Genomic DNA, 21,177 nt, shown 5'->3' with positions numbered 1-21,177 from the left:
ACTTTGATGCATGCATCTAACTACTTGCACCTCTAGCCTGCGTAGCAAGCATTCCTGTTCGAAAGAACACCTGTTTGCAGAAAATCGTTTAAAAAAAAAAAGGTAAAGTCAGCTTATTCCTTAAAGGCCTAGTGGCCCATCAGGCCGGAGCTTATCCCCGGTTTCTGTAGCATGAAGCGACTAGGAGTATTTCTACTCCCCCCTGGATGGGATGCTAGTCCATTGCAGGGTTACCCCCAGCATTTTGCTGGTACCCATTTATACACCTGGGTGGAGAGAGGAACTGAAGGAGTAAAGTGTCTTGCCCAAGAACACAACACAATGTCCCCAGCCAGGTCCCGAACCTGGACCATTCGCTCTGAAGTTGAGCACACTAACCATGAGGCCACCGCGCCTCCCTGGACAATCGTTTGGGAGCTCTTTTTTTCGAACAGAAACGCTTGCTACGCAGGCTATTGCACCTCTGGCTCTAGCTGTTCAAATGATGGATAGCACTATCTGCCAGATAATGTTATAAATTCACCTTTTGAACAACTGGGACCTGGACTTCAAAACAGCCAGCTAAATTCCTTTTTGTAATCATTGACAGTATTGTTGAAAGGTTTACCTGGGCAAAGTAAAATCCATACAATGGCAAATATTTTAGTCCACTCTTCAAAATGTATCTTAGTCTTCCTAATGAACCTTGCCTGATACCAATGAAATCTGAGACTATCCAGTCCACTATAGAAAATACAATACAATACAATACAATACAATACAATGTTCTTTATTTTGAGAGGGTAATACATGATTAACCCAGTAAAGAGTTTTCTAACACATGGCAGGGGCACCATAGTATGCTTCATTGCCATATATACTTGCAATAGCAATTAGCATGACATTATCGTATCTTATCTTATCTTATCTTCACTTACAGAACTTTCAAATTTTTTCCAAAAGGTCCCACATAATTTTCAAAAATTTATCTCTTCACAAAGATCTTATCACTTGTTAGATAAATCTTGTTGTCCTTCTATAAACTAGATTGAATTGATCAGGGATTATCCACACCAGCATCCACACTTCTGTTCACAGGTCAGGTGACTTGGCAGCTTTGGGGGGAAGGGGAGCATTTGTGAATGCAAAGTTCTTTAATTTTAGCCAATAGAAGTTTACTTTGTACAGCTGTACAAACTATATGTTACTGACCTGAACTTTGATGGTTGCACAATATGATGACATTTTCTTGCTTATCCCAAGGAATTGGGTCACCATAAAAAATTACCTATGAAAAATTAATTTTACCAATAACTTTCCCAGAGGAAGTGTACTCAGGAAAAAATTGAGTGATAAATCAATGCTCGAAATGCAATATGCAAGGTTAAGAATTTGATAGTTAACAACTATTCACCGAAGTGGAGGTGGCTAGTGGTGGTTATTTACCAAGCCATGAAGCCGTTCGCTAAAAATTCACTGCTAGCCACCGACACCGAAGTGAATAGTTGTTTTAGAATAAACTAAAACAGTGACATAACACAGCACTAAAATATGATTTTAACTCATTTATTCCTGCAAAGAATATAACATTTTCGGGCAAAAATTCAGCACGAATTGCTCGGATAGGCAAAGGATATCCAAAGTTTGAGTAGCCAATCAGCGTGCATGTTCAATGCCATCCACTGTTTTAGTATATAGTAATTAACAATTATTCCATGAGCGCGCGTTGGATATGAGATGTAGACAGCCAACGAGGCGTGTAGCGCTGAGTTGGCTATAATCCTCTCATATCCAACAAGCGCGAGAGGAATAATTGTTTTATTAAACATTTCCCCAAAATATAGAAAACTAGACTACAATAAAAATAAAAAAGGCCCAAAAAATCAAGCATATGCTTGCCGTGTTTGTAGATCATGGTATAATGGCTCAAAACCCATGATGGCTTAGCCAACCAAAACTCTCGAATTGCATTATCCAATGATCCAGTTTTTAATAATAGGAAATATCCTCTTAATTAAAAGCTGTCTATTAAAACCTTTATTTCGTTAAAATAATCTAAATTAAATAAGAAATAAATATTTACAAATAAAGCTTGATAAAGTCGGATACATAGCTGTTAAGGTAAGAGCTACATCACTATACATGAAAAAAATACTCGATTCTGATTGGCTGAGAGCAGTGCAGTTCAAGTGTAACAGTGCAAAAAGTAACAGCGCAAATTACACATCAAAATTCTGGATTATGATTGGCTAATAGACAATAGAGTTTGGTCAGAACCAATCAAATCTTTTGTTTTCAAATCAAGAGCGCACCCTGGATGGTGCAATTTATGGTACAATTTTTCCCTAACTGTGTCATACACATGCATTTCTTTCGCTTAACCATCTTGAATTTTCTCATGTACATAACTATTAAGTAATCACATCATTTTTCTCGTGCAATTTTGGTGGTCTTTGAAAAAACTTACTCCTTCTTATAATTTATTCCAAATTGCACTCGAAATTATGTGATTACCAATACAAAAAAATAATTTAGACATATTCTATATACAAGACTAAAAGTTAAAAAATTAAAATATTCAAACCAAACGCTTTCGGCGGTTTGCCATCATCAGGGTGGCAACCCTGATGATGGCAAACAGCCGAAAACGTTTGGTTTGAATATTTTAATTTTTTAACTTTTAGCCTTGTATATAGAATATATTTTACTAAGCGAACATTATGGACATAATTTAGACACTTAATTAAAATATTAAATATTTCAGCGAGCTACATTACCTCTGCTCCAGAGCAAGTCTCGTAAAAGAAGCAAATAAGTGATTGGTACGTGTCGTAGAAAAATTCATCACCACGCTCGAAACATCGTCGAGGAAAAGGGAGGGAGAGAAACCGTAAAGCAAGCCATATACAGAAGTACTGAGGTGCAACTCCTAAAACTATTGTGGCAGGAACTGCAAAACGCAGAATCTGCAAGTGATGCAGCGCATTTATCATTTTAACAAAAAGAACTTTAACTTTTTGGGTATGCAGAAAGCGAACTAACTACAGAAACTTTGCAGAGTTCAGAGCACTTCAAACCTCGTGCATCAAAGCGCCATATGATGAGAAAAAAACGAGGTCGCTAAGCTGTAGCGAGGTAGAGAAGGGGAGTGGATAGGGATGGGTTTATACGGGCATTCAATTTTTTCCTTTAGCTCTGTAAGTTATTGATCGGAAAACACACTAAATGAGTACAACTATTCCACGATATTGTACATTTAGTTATTTGTACTGTTGCTTATTTCTGTTGTTGCAGAACCAGTGACCGTTTCTTCACCGCGAGGGTCACGTAAAAATTGTTACACGTTTCTGTCACAAGAAAAAAAACAATTTTTATGATTATTCGTTTGCAGTAAAAATTGGATAACTTGGGTTATTGTCTGTTTTTCCCTATGCCCAGGTAAAAACCACCAAATAAACGATACAATTGTAACAAAAAAAATTGAAAAAAGAAACTGGGATCGTCGTGATGTGCCCCAGGCTACCCAACATTTCCTCTTTGTCGTGGCACTGCTATTAAAAAGGCACTGTTTAAGTTACGTTAAGTTGTCTTATTTAGAGCGCGAATAACGGTCGTTATGCTCTTAAACAAGGATTGATCTGCTTCAAAATGACAGAACATCTTTCACTAAAAGCGTTAGAGGTCGTGTTGATCGGAGAACACCTTAGGAATCGCCTGCACGGTGAGGAAGATCCTGTTATGATCCGAGACAGGCGGTATCACCTCAGAACTTATCCTTGTTGTTTTGTTGGTCGTGATCTTGTGGACTGGTTGATACAGAACGGAGAAGCAAATAGTCGTGCTGGAGCTGTGCAGTGCATGAACGTTTTATTCGAAAACAGCATAATCCATCACGGTTAGTGAATCCATAATTATAACGAAAATAAAATTTGTAGATTAAGCTGGCTTAAGCAATTCATGCATAATAATAATTAGTAAGCTTATTTAATATGCATGTTAAAATTGATTGTTGTGGATTGCAGCCTATAAGATAAAAAAATGTACTTTAAACTCCCTTGAAGAAAAGCTCAGTGACATTTTCTCTTTGGATTTATTCTTTCAGCAATTTGGAAGCATGGGGCCATTCTCTTAAAACCTGCACTCTCCTGTTGATGAGGCCATCAACCATATATACCTCCTAAGAAATAAGTCCTTCGACTTCCCCTGTGAAAAAAAAAAGGGAAAGACCATCTTTGATTTCCCAGAGAAAGGAAGAGCACCTTACTGCACCCTCTTGTGTATAACTTGATAGCCACCCCAGTTCATAACCATTTTTTTCTTTACCATTCAACCAAGTACGGATTTAGTATACCTATACTCAAATGCATCCCATAACTCTGGAGACAAATATCCATATCTTGAAATGTTGCTGGTCCAAGAATATTGGGCATTCATGATGTAATTATGAATAAGAATTTTAAGTTTTGTAGTCTACGCATATGCCCAACATTTCAGGGCAAGCCATCCCAGGAAGACTTTTAAATTTCTTCTGACATTCCTTTGCAATCACAATTTTAACAATAAATTTATTCTGCGAGTGAAAGTTTTGAGTTAGGACAATGTGCGAGCCAGTGAGTCATGCGAGCCATAGCTGCGAGCCATGCGAGCCATGGCTGCGAGTCATGTGAGCCAACAGGGTGAGCCATGGGAGTCAACATGGAAGTCACACAGTTATTGAAAGCTAAACATTTTAAAATGGGTGCTTAGACTTAATAACTGTTTATCAAATGGCTGCTTAGGCTTAAATGCAAAATTCGCACGGCTCGCTGGCTCGCAGATTTGTCCAGCCCCGAAATTTTTGCATTTGTTGTAGGCTTTCCCTCTGTTATAGGCCTTGCATTTGCTGTTTCCCCTCCGGATATCCAGTCTTCTCCAATACCTTTCCCAAGCCGTATTTCCCAGACATTTGGACGTTACTAAACAATGAAACAGTGAAACACCGAAACAGCAAATCGAAGCACCAAAACACCATGTATGACCCCACCAAACATTGTACATTGAATACTTAACCGACAAAGATTGGATTTGAGATTAAATATCGCTTTAGGCCTAATGTCCTAATCTCATTCTTAATTTGAATCCTAATCTCAAGCTCTATGAATTAGGACTGAATTGATCGACTGAATTAAGACTGAGATTAGGAGCAATAACGTTAACGTTTTAGGCCTAATAAGACCTAAAACGATATTTAATCTCAAATCCAACCCTTGTCAGTTAGTATTCAATGTATGTTGGGGTCATACATGGTGTTTTGGTGTGTCATTTCACTGTTTTGTGTTTTAGTAAATTATGCCCCAGACATTCCTGCCACTGTCCTCCTTTCATAACTATCATCCAAATCCTGTAGCTGCAATTCCTGTCTGGCAGTTGCTGCAAAAAGGTGAGGATTTGTCTTTCAAATTAATGCTGCTCTGTTGTTTATTATCCTTTCAGTCTGTGATGATCATCATTTTAAAGACGAGATGCTTTTCTACAGATTCCGAAGAGATGATGACACTGTTGTTCCGAATTCTGACCTTGCTGTGATATATAAGGGTTGTGACATTTTTCACAGGTGATAATTAAGATACAGTGAATACCCCAAGCGATGCAAGCAGAGGGTAGGGTTGGTGGGATTTATTAAATCTGCTTCCAAGGCATCCTAAAGATTGTTGAGTTCCCTTCTTCCTACCTTTTTTCTGCACATCCTGTTTCTAAGTTTGAAATCCAATCCCCATTAAGTGAAATCCCATTTTTCAGTTGTCATTCCCAGGCAGTAGCCAGGGTTATAATAGACTGTCTTAAGAGTCTGGACATTATTTTTGTGTCCCTAAACTAAGAAATGGAAGCCGTGTGTCCCAGGGAATTGAGCTCTGTTCTTTATATTATACACTGTCACAACCTGTCTTTTCTGTTGGAGACAAGCACTTTTAATTACTGTCCACATAATGCAGAAATCAGCAATTTGCTCAGTTTGTTAAATTTGTGCTGTAAAGTTCATAAATCCCCTGTCACGTATGTTGCTATCAAGTTACTGATTGGTTTGTAAAGCAGCATAATCTAATCTTTGTATATATTGTGATGTTCCATTTTTGTCTATAAAGGGCAAAAAACGAGGAAGGACAGTTGATCAAGTTGACACCATGCCATGACTTTGTGTACAGGAGCTGTTTCACTGGCCTTGAGCTGGTAGATTGGCTAATACAAAATGGTGAGGTACCTGACAGAGGCCAAGCAGTGTTACTGGGCAGAGAACTTTTGGATCAAGCAATTATTAAGCATGGTAGGTAAATCAGGATTTAAATTTCACTGTCTTATAAGAAGTTATAAAGCCACAGTGCAAATAAGGGCCCATCCGTTTCGCAAGGACAATGGTTTAATTCGTCTTAACACAGATCAACTCATGTTGCATGCACACAGAATGATAAAAAAGCGAAATTAGTAAAACATAACAAACATGGGTCAACTAGTGTCAGGTCCATGTTACTTTGTTCGAAGAACAAAGTATAGTTTTCGACTCCATTTTTGGACTTTTGACTTTTGTCCGGTCGCGCTCTGGCTGTGCACGTGTAAGATATCTCTTTCTCGCAGAAGGCAGTTCAAGTGGGATTCCAACTCGGTATCTCTTCCTTCACAGGCAATCGCGATGACCTCTAAACCACGAAAGACTACGTGACAGATTAACAGGGAAATATGATTGTATTAATGAATTGTGTGCGTGACTGGAAACAAGTTTTTGTGTTTTCGTTGCATGCAGTGCAATATCCGGTTATTGTATGACTCTTTAAAAGATATCGTAATTTTCTAATTCTCTCAGTATTCTTAAGAAAAAGTATTAAATATTTTTAAATATCATAGAGATTTGCAAAGCATCTGTTTTCTAGTTTTGATTGGAATCAATGCTGTTAACAACAGTTTATCCGCAATTGCACGCAACCCTATCATTGGGTCATGGAATGGGGACTGTGGACTTTGGACTACGAAATGAAACTGGATATTTACCAAGATGTGGTAACAAAAAACCAAAACACTGAAATGCTGTGAACTGAAAGGAAGTCAGCTAAAAATCCTTCGAAAAAAGTGTAGACTGCCTGTAGCCTCTTGTCTTAGCACACTTGTAGCAGGTCCCTATCTTAGCTAAGGACAAACTGATTAAATACTCTATGTACTGTGGGTCAACAAGATAATAAACATTGGCAGGAGCACTATGGAGATCTGAATGAAGGTATTGCACTGTATTTGAATATAAATTATTAAAAACTGAGGAGCAAAGCCTCTTATCTAATAATAATGATAATGTGTAACTTTATCTCATCCCATCGCAGTCTAATTCGTAACCGAATTACAGGAGAGTCAGCTTCTACAATAAATTCTTTTACAAATCCTACGTTACTTTACCTAATAATATACATGCAAATTTTTCAGCATATTGATTGGTTAAGAGCATGTCAATGAATCCCAAACAGAGTGCAGAAAAGTGAAATTAGTGCAGATAGTTGAAAATATAATGTTAGTCCAATAGACTGGGAAATTTTTGCATGTATATCATAAATGAGTAATCCGGGCATCATTTTTCTTGTGCAATTTGGAATAAATAAGCACTTGCACAAGCCTGTATTTTGTTTGTCTTTGAAATACTTGTACTTATTTTATTCAAAATTCCACTCAAAATCATGTGATATAATACCTAATGTGTACTAATTATTTGGCAGTAACAAACTTAAGGTACCACAACTCTGTGTACTTGCTGGTGACTGCGGCATGATAGCTCTGCGTGCCTCACAGAATTTGTGATGAATAGTACGATTTTTCTTCTTCAGTCACAGATGAATTTCACTTCCGAGATGAAAACATCTTTTACCAGTTCATGATTGACAAAGTAGTGAACAAGAAGTTGATTGATGCGCTGGGGATTATTGATGAAAAGATTCCTGGTTCACCAAGAAACTTCACACAAAGAAATCTTCTACCACTCACCACACAGCGCTCTTGTCCAGTTCCTTTTTCAAAAGAAAGACCAGAAGTGAATGAAGCACTTGGTAAGTCAATTTAAAAAATCCAGATAAAGCTCAAAGGTAATGTCCCATATAAAGAAGTGAAATATGTTCTTTGTTTGCACCAAATAATTTATTGTTGGCTCAGGAGGGAGTGTAACTTGGTGATAAGCTACATGTATCAGTCAAGACTGGAAATCTTTATTAACCTTTTGCTGAAGTTGACATGCAATGTTTATGGTTCAATTTTGATGTTCCCTTTGTTTTATGTTATGACTTAATATTGGGAAAAAAACCAAGAAAAATTTTGAACCACAACATAATAGGGTAGGTACAAAATACAGGTCACAGGTCACAGGTGTTCTGCTACTACACAGCCTTTCAATTGTTGTTTTACCAATACAGAGACAACCCTTAAACCATTTAAACCAATGTTAACATTATGCCCAAAAGCTCAACTTGTTTAGGTCTAATTAGACCTAAGGTTAGCTTTGTCATTGTTGAGGATTCTCTCTGTATTGGTTAAACAATGACCTGTGACTTGTGACCTTTGACCTTTGACCTGTTTGGTCTAAAACAAGCCAGTTGGGTTTTTGCTTCGAACCAGCTAGGATTTTTTTTAGGGAAGAGGACATTATTAAATACATGTAATTCCTTTTTTTATTAAGTTTAATATTTCTACAAAATGATGATTGAGCTGTATAATTTATGTTTCCACTTGAACTTTGAGCTTAACTGATTGCAGATAATCAGACATCACCTGAAAGTCCAGATTTCTTTTCTTCAAGTGGTAGTCTCAGTCAGAGCCCCAGACCTGGTAACTTAAAAGATGTGTACTAAATATCAGAAGCAGTACATGACCTTGAAGTGGGTAACTTGCAACTCTTTTCCTTGGAACAAAGCTGGCAGGGTATTTTAGGACACCAATTTTATGCCCGCCCCAAAAAACATGTATGGACAAAAATGAGATTGAAGAGCTGCACATGGAAAGTGCACGAGCTATTTTATGTATCCAAATAAGGAAATGTTAATTAACCCATGCCATTCACACGTTAAATGCCCTAGGACACCCTCCATTGATGAGCAAAACCCTCTGGAATTAGACAGAGTAAAATCTATGAAGACTCATTCTCAGGGGTCAATGGGTTAATTAAGGATGGTGCCTACTAATTAAAAAGTTTTTTTCCCCCGGTTTATGATTATGCAGGAAATGTAGATCTTAACAAGTTTTATTGAAATCCAAAAAGAAAATTGGGGGTTACTATGCTTTTTTCAAAGATAATTGATGAGTAATATTTGTAAAAAGCTTTAAAATACAAAGTAATGTATGGCATTCTTTCTCAAATTGAAGCTTATATATAGTTATCTCTCAAAAATGCATGGTTAATTACCCCCAATTTTTTTTTCACATACCAAGAGTACTTACTAAGATCTACTTTCTCCGGATAGTTTTAGAGCGGGCAAAAAATCCCTGTATTTATTAAGCATCACCGATAGGAAACCCGAGTGTCTGGAGATGCGCAGAATGTATGCGCAATAACTGTTACAATAGTTAAGGCACCCTCCTTAATAGATTTAAAAAACCCCAGCTCTGAGCCAGAGTTAAATGCTTCAAGGTCATGAGCTAATGTAAATATTAATAAATAAATGCAATTGTCTAGAATTTGTGTAATTATTGCTCCATTAGTGGATATATATCTTGTAACGAGTTCACCCCATTTGTGGAAATGTGTCAGCCAACACATTGATCACGATTCAGCATGTATTGGTACTATGTTGTCTAACATGTTAGTAGTGTGTCAGCAAACATGTTGCCTTTTCATGGGTGATATGTTGGCTAATGTGTTAATGGGATCAAATTCCTTACCATTAACCATTCTAAATCTCTTTGAAAATGGACCTTCTCTGCTCTTCAGTTAACTAAATATAACTTTTGCTCCAGTTGTAAGTGTAACGTAGTTGTGAGACAATGAACTTTACAGAATCTGAAGAACGCAACTCATTTAATCACTGTGACAGTAAAAGGTCTGTCGACTACAGTTGATCACAGAACAGAAAAAGCCTGTCGGGTGCAGGGATGGCACAGTGGTGAGAACACTCACCTCCCACCAATGTGGCCTGGGTTCGATTACCAGACTCGGCATCATATGTGGGTTGAGTTTGTTGGTTCTCTTACCCTCCCCCGAGAGGTTTTTCTCTGGGTACTTCGGTTTTCCCCTTTCCTCAAAAACCAAGCTTTGACTTGATTTGTTTTAATAATTATTGTTGATTTCAGTTTACAGTGTCCCCAATTAGTGCTCTGGCCAGTGCTAGAATGAATAGGCACTTATTAAATAAAGTTTTTTCCTTTCCTTTCTGCCACCATCTGGAACCTGAGGGCCTGGATTCAAACTGACAACATCATTAGATCCGTCTTTGTTTATTAACAACAAAAAAGAAGAAGAAGAAGCAAAACAACAACCACAACAAATAAGCAGAAAAGAAAAACGAAACCTGAAAATAGTCTCATTATCATAACTGCCCTTCATTTTTATAACTTTTGCTCCAGTTGTGAGATCCTTAGTGGCGGCTACTTTGCTATTATATTTTCCACATCCATATTGTGTGAGATCTATGATATTCCAATAACACTAAATAAGCATGTCAAAGGCCATACTCTAATAACAAAAAATTATCAAGTAAATTGGCCTGCTTGAAGGTTTATTTAAAAATTGGTGGCCCTCCTTCCTCACTCTAGCACCTTTGAAATATTTAATAGCAGCATCACCCATCGTTCCATTTTATGAATGAATTCATCAGTACGAAATTAAACTAATCAGATGAGAATGTTCTAGTTTCTGGTTGAAAACCTCACAACTACTCTGTTGTTGTTGGCTTAATTTTTCATTTTTTGTTTTAAATATTACACTCCCCAGAATGTCCTTCACTGAGGATAAAAGTGATCCTATGATCCTATGATCAACAGAAAACTTGAAACTGCCAGTGATTTCAGCATTTAATAAACTTTAGTCACACTCCTCTGCACTTGTCACCATGTCGTATTAACAAGAGCTACTTTAGTTGAAACTAATTCAGAGTTTCCCTTGTAGTTGTTGTCAGAGAAATAACTATTGATGAATTATTGGATCCAAATGGACCTTTTATCAGCAAAAATATAACAGTAAGCATTTTAATTAAACCTACTATAAGTTTTGGATTGTTCTCATCTGTTGAGTCAGCTATAAAAAAGGGCACCAGTTTCAGAGCAGAAATGCTAATCACTGAATCATGTAGACAACAACTGCATACATACGTACATACATAGTAAATACTTAAGGACGGTGCCTACTATTGTTATTGCACATACGTTCTGCGCATCTTGAGATACTCGGATTTCCTATCGGTGATGCTTACTAATACAGGGGTATTTTTGCGTGGTTTAAAACTATCCAGAGAAAGTAGATCTTACAAAGTACTCTTGGTATCCAAAAAGAAAATTGGGGGTAACCATGCATTTTTGAGAGATAATTAAGCTTCAATTTGAGAAAGAACGCCATACATTGCTTTGTATTTTAAAGCTTTTTACAAATATTATTCATGAATTATCTTGGTTACCCCCAATTTTCTTTTTAGATTTCAATAACACTTGTTAAGATCTACATTTCCTGCATCATCACACACCGGGGCAAAAATATTGTTAATTAGTAGGCACCATCCTTAATTGACCACTCCCCGTAGGGGCTTTTCAGGACCAATGAAACACACTCACAACAGAACAGAACATTCAACAACAACTGTTAAGAATCCCAACTGGTTGGAGACAAACCAGTTGGCTATTTACAAGTGCAGCTGAGATGTTGAACCAGGGACTACCATGAACAAAATAATTCAAAGAATTGGATCTCAACGGCAAGTGCCCTCACCACTGGGGCATACTGTCTCTGCACAGCAGTTATTTCAACCTTTGTCTTTAGATCGGCTTTCTCGGTCACACTATTACAGACTTTCAAACCCGTGACAATTGGTCAGTGTAAATTGCAGACTGCAGACCTGGCCTTAGTTGTTCCAGGGCTGGATAAGTCACTCACTATCTGATGATATACAAAGATTTCAGTATTTGCTCACTTCACCGTGAATGTGCACACTCTAAACTTGGCCAACATTTCACGAGGAGTACATTTTATTTTCTGGATAATGGCTAATTATCTAGTCTTTGAACAACTGGGACTAGGGGTAAAGAAATTACTTAAAAAAAAAAAAAACCCAAATCCCCCTTACTAATGCTAGGGGTGCAGGGATGGCGCAGTGGTAAGAGCACTTGCCTCCCACCAATGTGGCCCGGGTTTGATTCCCAGACTCATATGTGGGTTGAGTTTGTTGGTTCTCTACTCTGCACTGAGAGATTTTTCTCTGGATACTCCGGTTTTCCCCTCTCCTCAAAAACCAACATTTGACCTAATTTGTGTTAATTGTTGATTTCAGTTTACTTTGTCCCTAATTAGTGCTCCAGCGCTAGAATGACTAGACACTTAAATAAAGTTCCTTTTCTTTTTTTTAACCCTAAGCCTGATTAGGCCTCAACTGATGTTTAGGCTTTGGGTTATTACTCGTTAAGGGCTTAATTTGGTCTTCATTTCACACTGACTGCAAAAACAAGTCTCTGAAGCAAACTCTATTTTGTCTGTCATGTCCACTACGATGACACAATGCACAAATTATGGCTGGATTTTGAGGTTTTCATAATTCTGGAAAAAATATTTTTGCCTTCAATTAGGAAGCTTTCAACAATGTTAGGGAAGAAAGGAATGGAACGGTGGTGAGAGAAAGTTGTAGAAACCTGAGTCAATAAATTTCTTCTGGGGGTTAACTCATAGTTACCCAGTACACAGGCTGTCCATTTGGTTGTTACTCTCGAATGGCACACAGTCAACAGCTGGAGAATTCAGTAGCTGTTGACCCACGAAGCGCCAGAGAGCCTCTGTGCAGGCTAACTCATAGTTAAGCTGCCAATGTACTGTGACCCATTAGAGCTTCCTGTTCTTATAAGCCTAGTGATGTACCTTTCTTTTGTTGATAGGTGAAGAGTGACGCAGTTGGTTTTGGTTTTGTGGTTCGGGGTACCAGTCCTGTGTATATACAAACAGTAGATCCCAAAGGGCCAGCAGCAGCAGCTGGTTTGAAGGTATGGGGATTTGGCCTTCACCCAATTGCAAAACAGTTCTACCAAATCACTGGTTGAGCATTGGAGGGTAGTAAGATTGTTGATGTGCACAACCGTGTTAAATTTTAGGAATCTACACAATCAGTCATTATAGTTACTCCAGTTTGGATTTGAAAGTAACTTAAAAAGTTTTCAGTTCAAAGACCCAATGTTTCAACAAATTTTATTAGCGTGTGTCTTCATCAGGGGCAAAGAGAAGCCATTGGAAGAGTCCTTTTATACAGATGCTAATTAGCGACCTTTGACACTAATGAGATGTAGGTATGTGTCAGGTAAAAAGGCCGCTGTTTATTGCATTCCTTGCTATGACTGCAAACAAGTATGTATCGGACAAACCAAATGCCATCTTGTTACATGTTTAAAGGAACACCAGAAAGCGGAGCCCTTTTCTTTGCAAAAAGGAAAATTCTGCTTTGTCGGGAATGTGCACGCTTGACCAAGAATACAATAGGATGGGGTCGTTGTAAAATTATCACTACCAACAGACAGTACCATCAATGTCCTTGTTTGGTGGCATAGCGCATTAATTCTGCTCATGCTCCTTTGAACCGTGATGATGGCGGCCTTTCATGTGACACATACCTACATCTCGTTAGTGTCAGAAGTTGCTAATTAGTGTGTCTCTTTAAACAGGACTCTTTCAACGGGTTTTCTTCACCCATGATGAAGACGCTTGCTAAGTGTCAAAACATTTTTGTTATGGAAATTTGCATTGCTTATCATAGCGATCTAATTCACTACTTGCACAATCCCATAATGCACCTCTATTACCCCCAAATCTTTTGCATAACCATTGTTTGCAATTTCTCCTGGGACATGAAAATGTCCCTAGAGAAGTCAAAAACAATGCCTATGCAGATTTTGGGGGGTAAGAGAGGTGTATTATGGGATTTGTGCAAGTAGTGAATTGGGTGAATTTCAGCTTTGGAGGGATTTTCATACATGAGAATTGTTCCGTGGCACGCAATGCCGGGTAATGACAATCTGCGAGCCAGCGAGCCATGCGAGTCATGCGAATTTCGCATTTAAGTCTAAGCACCCATTTCAAATAGCGCTGATAAACAGTTATTAAGTCTAAGCACCCATTTTAAAACGGTTAGCTTTCAATAACTGTGTGACTCGCAGTCATGGCTCGCATGGCTCGCAGCCATGACTCGCATGGCTCGCTTCTTGGTTCGCATGGCTCGCAGCCATGGCTCGCACGGCTCGCATGGCTCGCACGTTTGGCTCGCTGGCTCGCTGGCTTGCACATTGGCAAAACTCCGCAATGCCTGTTGGTTGAAGGTGGGCTTTAAAGTTACTTTCAATTCCAAACAGGAGGAGCTACAAACTAGGACTGATTGTACATGTACACCTGGTTGCCATATGAACTTTAACTTGTAATCAACACAATGTTTGTATGTCCCAGTATGGTGGTCTGGGCTTTATCAAACAGCACTATGTCTGTCAGTCTGGCTGTTATAATTACGTCCAACTGCAAGGGAATTTCTTACGTGTTAGATGCACTTGTCAGAGCACAATTTTGTCATTTGTGCTCTACGTATTTGGCAGCAGTCTGCGTGCCATGGTAAATCAACATTACAAGGTTCACGTAAAGAGATCAAAGTCCAACTTAAACCTAAAGAATCAATAGGACTTCAGTAGATGTAAGTTTAGGCTTGCATATTGTCCAGAGGCTGACTCAGAGTCATTTGGGGTATGACTTGACTGTTAAGCTAAGCTCAATAGGTCAGCCCTTGAAGCTGTTTTTGTTGGCAAATCAAAGCTAATCAACTACTGTTTAGGAAGCCAGTTGAAACGTTTAACACTTCTTTCCACAGCCTTGCAGAATCACAGGATTTTAGGGAAACAATCTAGAGATCGATTTCGAAGCCCTTGTGTTTAAGGGTGCAGGGATGGCGCAGTGGTGAGAGCACTCGCCTTCCACCAATGTGGCCTGGGTTTGTTTCCCAGACTCAGCGTCATATGTGGGTTAAGTTTGTTGGTTCTCTACTCTGCACCAAGAGGTTTTCTCCGGGTACTCTGGTTACCCCTCTCCTCAAAAACCAACATTTAATTTGACTTGCATTATTTGCGTTAATTGTTAATAAATCTCAGTTTATAGTGCCTCGTATTAGTGCTCCAGCGCTCCTTCCTTTTCTTTTCTTTTTTTCTTGCTAGTTTTGTAATCAAAATATATATATAATCAAAATGGTTATTTCTCAATTATTACTCAACTTCAACTATGAAATGATGTATGAAATGGATCATATATTGAACTACGGATATGAAATCAAGTGAAGCTATGATCCTCGCAGTTATATATGAACGCAATTTTAGCAATTGCGTAGAGAAGCCTGAAATGAATCATATATTGAATCATTTCATCGTTGATTCATTGATCACGGGAACATTAGAACCCACAAATGACCAGCTCCCAACGTCAGTGGCTTCATAGCTCAGTTGGTTAGAGCGTCGCACCGGTATCGCGAGGTCACGTGTTCAAACCCCGTCGAAGTTCTGAAATTTTCAGGCTTCTCTACGCGATTGCAAAAATTGCTTCATACCTGCGAGGATCGTATCTTCACTTGATCAACTTCAACTTTGAACTTTTCTCTTTGTTTCTTGTTCTACAGGTCCACATGTATTTAAAATGTGTGAATGGCAAAAACGTACTTTACTGGACACACAGAGAAGTGGCTCAGGAAATTCTGAGGGGAAGAAACGTAATAAATGTTGTTGTTATTACACACTGCAAAGGAGTGCAATAGATGCTCGTTTTTTTGCGTGTTTATGGACCTCGTTTTCGTCTCGGTCCATAAACACGCAAAAAGAGAACTTGACCAGTAGAGAGGTTAATCATGACGTTTACAGCAAACTGCAAACGTCGGAGTGAAATTAGAGTTTTGCCAAAAATGTGAGAACCCTGCTTGATATTAGCTCATTGCTGTCCTGGTAGCTCCAGATATCAAGCCACTTCTCAAAGGAACGAGACAAGTTGAAATGAGAAAATATTCACGCTTTTATGATAAGCAGGAGCCTGCCGTTTCTCGTTTGCTGTTAGCCGTAAATCGAGAGGTTAAGCATGACTAAGTGACGTTTACGTCCAGCGGGAAACGGCGGGCTCCTACTTATCATAAAAGCGTGAAAATTCTCTCCTTTTCACTTGTCTCGTTCCTTTGAGAAGTTGCTTGATATCTGGAACTAACAAGACAGAAATGAGCTAATATCAAGCAGGGTTCTTCCATTTTGGGCAAAACCCTTATGTCCTGTTCTAAATAAAATTCTCTCTTATCGGTGAAGGGATGACTTCAAAAGTTAGCTAGTAAGACAGGCTCCGTGATCATTAACACTGCTTCCCGAAGCAGAGTCTTCTTAATCACTGTACCAAAGAATCTCTACTTTTGGAAGAACAATGTTTATGAAGAGCTATTTTATAATTAGGATTTTACGGTGCGAATCCGAAAACCGCAAACACGTTGTTTTGCAGCAACCAATAAAAAATAACATCAAACCACAAACTAACTACCGTTAGTGGCTGCGGTTTAGTTTTCTGCGCGTGATTGGCTTTTTATCTGAAACACAACAACATTTCATAAATATTTCTAGTGTTCACGGTTTTCGAATTTTCACAGTAAAACATTTTTTTGCAATTTCAATAGGAATGCAGCTAGCTTAATAAATATGGGTTATTGACCAAGCGTGAGGTCAAGATGGCTGGATATTGGAAAGGTTAATCATGACGTTTACGCCAAGCGGCAAACGTCGGAGTGAAATTAGGGTTTTAGATAAACCCCTAAATTCCGTAACCCCCTCCCTCCCAACAATCCAGGAAAGCGAAAGAACTGTTACAGTTTTATCTGTAGCAAAACACATGAAATCAAAAGGACAAGTTTGTTGAAACTGAGTTACAAAGAAAATAATAATTTTTATTTACGCGAGGAATTACATGTGAAACACTTTTGGATATCCATGTAAATAGAGGACATCTAGGGAAATGAATTGATGTAAAATAACAGTATTATGTATTCACATAGATAAGAAGAAAATAAAATTGATTGATCCAGTTTTGAAAGGATGTTCCTCACGGCTACGTAATGAGATTCACGATGTGTTGTGTTGGCGCCCCAAAGTGACCCTCTATAACCATGACCTTAAGCCAATGTTACACTAAGCAATTTTTCGAACTAAGTGAAAGGTTTGAAACAGGGTATGGGCAGGGTATGTTCAAAACAGGGTATGTCACACGAGGCAAAAATTGCCCAGTACTTTGGGCAACCGTTTCTCGCAACACTGCAACAAATTTTCAATCATTGCGTACTGTAACAACTGTCCTGCAACTTGTGTCAGAAAGGTTTGCGGCACCAGCAAATGAAAATGTTCCTTTAACCTCATGTGGTGATCATCGAAGACGGGACAAGTTGCAAGAAGCTAGGAAGAGTTACGTTTTTGGGCCTAATTCCATTAGATAGCCTTCTATGATCATGAGTGAAGGACAGCATTTTTTACTGAAATGTCAGTATTTCTTGTATTTCTCACGAATACGATGGGATGCAAGTCCTATGACCATTTTGATCACTGCTTTTCCACGCTCTCACCGTCTCTAACTCCACACCCCGGGAACTGCTTCCCCCCCCCCCCCCCTTCCCTTGGGGTCTACACCCGTCGTTCAATTTTTTGATCATCCTTTTAATGACCAATAGTGCTGCATGAGAAAAATAATTTTGTTAGTTGAATTTAGAGGTGGCCTGCATTTCTCGTATTCTGCCATGATCTTACAGAGACGTATCAGTTTTCCATTTCAAAAATATCAACGGATGAAGTCGGCACCGCACCAGGCGATTTGAAAAGGACGACCCTGGCTTTGCTTGGACTTGTAACTTGGGATCAAGGCAGAGGTATCTGCTCGCGTCAAGCGACGAGAACAAAAATATCGTTAAAATAGTTGGCGGCAATTAGGGATCAGTAGACGAAAACGAAATAAATTGAATCTTACATCATTGTTCAGTTATTAGAAGTACGTTTTACAGTATCGGAGGAAACATATCATCATTGCCATGTCAAATATATTGAAATTGTTGCAATTAAGATCATTTTTTTGGCAGGATAGGCCCAAATACAGCACGAAACTTCCTGAGCGCACTCATGAAAGGGTCACGTTTTCAAGCAAGGTTCTCCTTGAACGAACGTAAAGAAATTTCAATATTGCTGACTTGTCAAACGCTTGGCTGCCACCGGGGCTACATCACACCAGTTGCCTTCCTTTCTCACTTATTAAACTGCGTAAGGCCATCAAACTAATTGAACTCCCTCCTAACTCCAGCCGTTCACAAAACCAAAAAAAAAAAGAAAACAATGTGGGCATGTGTCGTCGCAGTACGTGCCTGTTCAGAGTACTTAACCGCCACTGAAACCACTTTTGAAACATTGGTGAATGCTTCAATAAACAAGGGGGCCAAGGTGCGATATCAGTATCACACTGTATTTTTTTGTCCTTCCCCCTGTTTTATCACGTTTTATTAAATCATTTTGATCTCTTAAAATCGTTTAATCTGGTGCGAACAAGCGAGCGATGTCTCGCTGTGCGCATCCAAGCCCCTTGTCTGCATCTTGTGGTTTAGAACGAGGATTATGGTCGACGATCGTTTATACAAATCCAGGATATTGCACGACGATATGGATTAGTTGATCAAAATATTTCACATGATTAATATCAGTATAAAAAGACTGCATTGTTGTCTCATTTAGAAATTACTCGAATTTTTTGTTATCATCGAATTGCCCCTACAAAGTAATAATGAAAATCTACACAGGGCATGTCGTCGAAATGAACTCTTGCGGAGAATACAAAGATCTCAGCTGGCGATCGTGAAACTCGTGCCCTCTGTCACGAAAACATAACCTTCGGTTGTGTTGTGATATGAATGTCGAGATTTCCTGGACGATGTTAAAATTGCAAAGGAAATTTTCTGTGGATAAAGTTCAATGAAGAAATCGAAACGCATACGCATTCAGCTTTTCGAATACTTCATACTGGCCGGATGAAGAAACATGACGCAAGATGACATCCGTGATTTTCTATTTCCGGTTTGAGACTTTTGTTTCTCTTTCGCATGCATTTTGTCTGAGTTTCTTGATTGGCTTATTTTCCTCAGGCTATCACAAGGCCCATCAAATGGTGCTCTCTAATTGGTGTAAATGAACAAAAGCTAAGCCAGCCGTCACATGTGTCGGAAAACAAAATTTCCAAAACAACTTCGAATGCACCAAAGGAAGTTTACCGTTCGATGGGGTTTTATCGCTAGTTGGTGCGATTATTGCGATAATTGGGTTAGAACGTTTTCTTTGGCTAGAGTGCGTCTTACCTTCAGAAGTTGAAAGGTCTTGTGTTTCACGTAGCGTGCCAATTTCAGAGCGTGCGGTCGATTCTTTACAAGTGGACAACATGGTGAAAACGTTTCAAGCCTATTTGAGTCCTCAGTGTCACCGAAAATATAGCTGCATTCATTGTCGAGCTCATCTGGCTAACCACGATGAACTTATTTCGAAGGTAAAGGCTCTAAATTAGAATTGGTCCATTGAACAAGATTTCAGAGATCGCGTTTCGAGGTTAATGACGACAGCCATGTTGATTTTTATTCATTTTATTTCAGTCGTTCCAAGGTAGCCAAGGTCGGGCTTATTTGTTCAATAAAGTGTAAGTTGATTCTTAAAGGAATAGGATGCAAGTTGTTGTTTTCAGTGTATTACTTTATATTCTAACTTTGACTCCGTTGTTCTCTATACAGAGTAAACGTTGGTTGCGGGCCAGCTGAGGAACGTGTGTTGTTGACAGGCCTCCATGCCGTTGCCGATATTTATTGCGAGTGCTGTAAAACAACGCTGGGTTGGAAATATGTAAGTAAATTTATCGTAGTTTCTTTTTCTGAGTTTTGGGTAGGAGAAAAGAAAAGTTGGTCAAATATCCGAGCGAAAAATTCGCGCGTATTTTTCGCGGTTGCGGATCAAAACAAATCTGAGATGCAAATTTCGCCATATTGATTAGCAGTGCAAGCGCTACAGTTTTACAGTAAGACGAGCCGCCTTATCCTTTATTTTCATTTTCATTTTTAGGAACACGCGTTCGAAAACAGCCAAAAATACAAAGAAGGAAAGTTCATTATTGAAATGGCACACATGATAAAAGACAACGGATGGGATTGACAGAAGAGAAACGAAGAAAAATGAACAAAAAAAGTATATCTATATGTTTCCCCTGGGACTGAAGTTGGATTTTGTACAGCAAATATGTTTTATTCATATCGCTAAGAGAGCTTTTATACTTGGACAAACCACACAGACATTCTGATCTATCAACGAGCGGAATTATTTAGAACTCTTTCGTCAGGAATGGATGTTTCCTTTGTAAATAGAAAGGAAAATTTCTAGCTTTATTGTATAAAGGTTGCGTTTGTAAATACATGGGATGAGGTGCAACGGTGTTATCGGGTGCAATAAGCTTTTTAATTTCTGTCTTTAACTCTTGCTTGTACAGTTAAATTCTCTATTATGGTGGAAATCTTGTAAATATGAAAAATCCTCGGACACGACGTTTTAGTCACGTGCATGAAGGAAGAGAGAAATAAAATTGTTTTATTTAAATTCATTTTGAGTTTATATTTTTTTGGGTAAGACGATAAATGAATTTGCATTCCTATTTCCTGTTGCGGTGTTAGGTAATATGGGATTTACTGCAAGCACAAAATGATTCAAAATATAGCAACAAAAGTTTAATACGGTTGGCTTGGTCGTATTCTCTTCCGCCTCAAATGTTTGAAGTACAATATGTTATGATTCGCCCTCAATCTTTCTGCAGGTTGTTTCCTTCAAGTTTTAAAAGAATTAGCATGTTGAATACGTGGGTTTGCTTTTCCACTACTGGAACTGCAGGGGAATTATATTTCTGGTTCGTAATTTTTTTTATCATTCAACGTTATAGCTCGTTATGCATCATACGTTTCTTAATTG

The 21,177-nt window shown here is 38.6% G+C and overlaps 3 protein-coding genes across 4 annotated transcripts in view; 2 read left to right on the top strand and 1 right to left on the bottom strand.

Annotated features, from left to right (window-relative positions):
- The window catches only part of LOC138047385 (1-acyl-sn-glycerol-3-phosphate acyltransferase epsilon-like), an 11,120-nt gene extending 8,025 nt beyond the window's left edge, over nt 1-3,095 (bottom strand). Inside the window, exons 1-3 of the mRNA XM_068894224.1 lie at nt 2,757-3,095; nt 1,192-1,267; nt 608-723 (exon numbers count right to left, since the gene is read on the bottom strand). Of these exons, the coding sequence (XP_068750325.1) occupies nt 608-723; nt 1,192-1,267; nt 2,757-2,972 (408 nt within the window). The 5' untranslated portion in view covers nt 2,973-3,095. The remainder of the gene's footprint in view (nt 1-607; nt 724-1,191; nt 1,268-2,756) is intronic.
- Nucleotides 3,096-3,506: 411 nt separating this feature from the next.
- On the top strand, nt 3,507-16,179 carry LOC138047381 (DEP domain-containing mTOR-interacting protein-like). 2 transcript variants are annotated; one of them, XM_068894220.1, is made up of 8 exons: nt 3,507-3,874; nt 5,452-5,572; nt 6,162-6,280; nt 7,818-8,036; nt 8,737-8,808; nt 11,081-11,151; nt 13,048-13,152; nt 15,807-16,179. In XM_068894220.1, exons 1-8 carry the CDS (start codon nt 3,628-3,630, stop codon nt 15,939-15,941), a joined length of 1,089 nt encoding a protein of 362 aa, XP_068750321.1. In that variant the 5' UTR covers nt 3,507-3,627; the 3' UTR covers nt 15,942-16,179. The 2 variants fall into 2 exon arrangements, with proteins under 2 accessions (XP_068750321.1, XP_068750320.1); XM_068894219.1 differs by having other exon boundaries at nt 6,102-6,280; nt 15,807-16,178.
- A 2,775-nt stretch (nt 16,180-18,954) lies between these two features.
- Nucleotides 18,955-20,815, top strand: LOC138047380 (protein yippee-like 2). Its single transcript, XM_068894217.1, has 4 exons — nt 18,955-19,720; nt 19,824-19,867; nt 19,959-20,067; nt 20,284-20,815. The coding sequence occupies exons 1-4, from the start codon at nt 19,616-19,618 to the stop codon at nt 20,371-20,373; spliced, it is 348 nt and encodes a 115-aa protein (XP_068750318.1). The 5' UTR covers nt 18,955-19,615; the 3' UTR covers nt 20,374-20,815.
- Nucleotides 20,816-21,177: the final 362 nt, after the last annotated feature.

The sequence above is a fragment of the Montipora capricornis genome, chromosome 4 (genome assembly GCF_036669925.1).
Source record: "Montipora capricornis isolate CH-2021 chromosome 4, ASM3666992v2, whole genome shotgun sequence".
NCBI lineage: Eukaryota > Metazoa > Cnidaria > Anthozoa > Scleractinia > Acroporidae > Montipora > Montipora capricornis.
This window is presented reverse-complemented; position numbering and strand designations above follow the sequence as displayed.

What these genes read in the sequence shown, in the direction of transcription:
- LOC138047380 (XM_068894217.1), top strand. Translation starts at nt 19,616, where the DNA reads ATGGTGAAAACGTTTCAAGCCTATTTGAGTCCTCAGTGTCACCGAAAA. An exon ending in ACGATGAACTTATTTCGAAG is followed by an intron (nt 19,721 to 19,823) that starts GTAAAGGCTCTA and finishes ATTTTATTTCAG; the next exon opens with TCGTTCCAAGGTAGCCAAGG. An exon ending in CAACGCTGGGTTGGAAATAT is followed by an intron (nt 20,068 to 20,283) that starts GTAAGTAAATTT and finishes TTTCATTTTTAG; the next exon opens with GAACACGCGTTCGAAAACAG.
- LOC138047381 (XM_068894219.1), top strand. Translation starts at nt 3,628, where the DNA reads ATGACAGAACATCTTTCACTAAAAGCGTTAGAGGTCGTGTTGATCGGA. An exon ending in CAGTCAGAGCCCCAGACCTG is followed by an intron (nt 8,809 to 11,080) that starts GTAACTTAAAAG and finishes TTTCCCTTGTAG; the next exon opens with TTGTTGTCAGAGAAATAACT. An exon ending in CAGCAGCAGCTGGTTTGAAG is followed by an intron (nt 13,153 to 15,806) that starts GTATGGGGATTT and finishes CTTGTTCTACAG; the next exon opens with GTCCACATGTATTTAAAATG.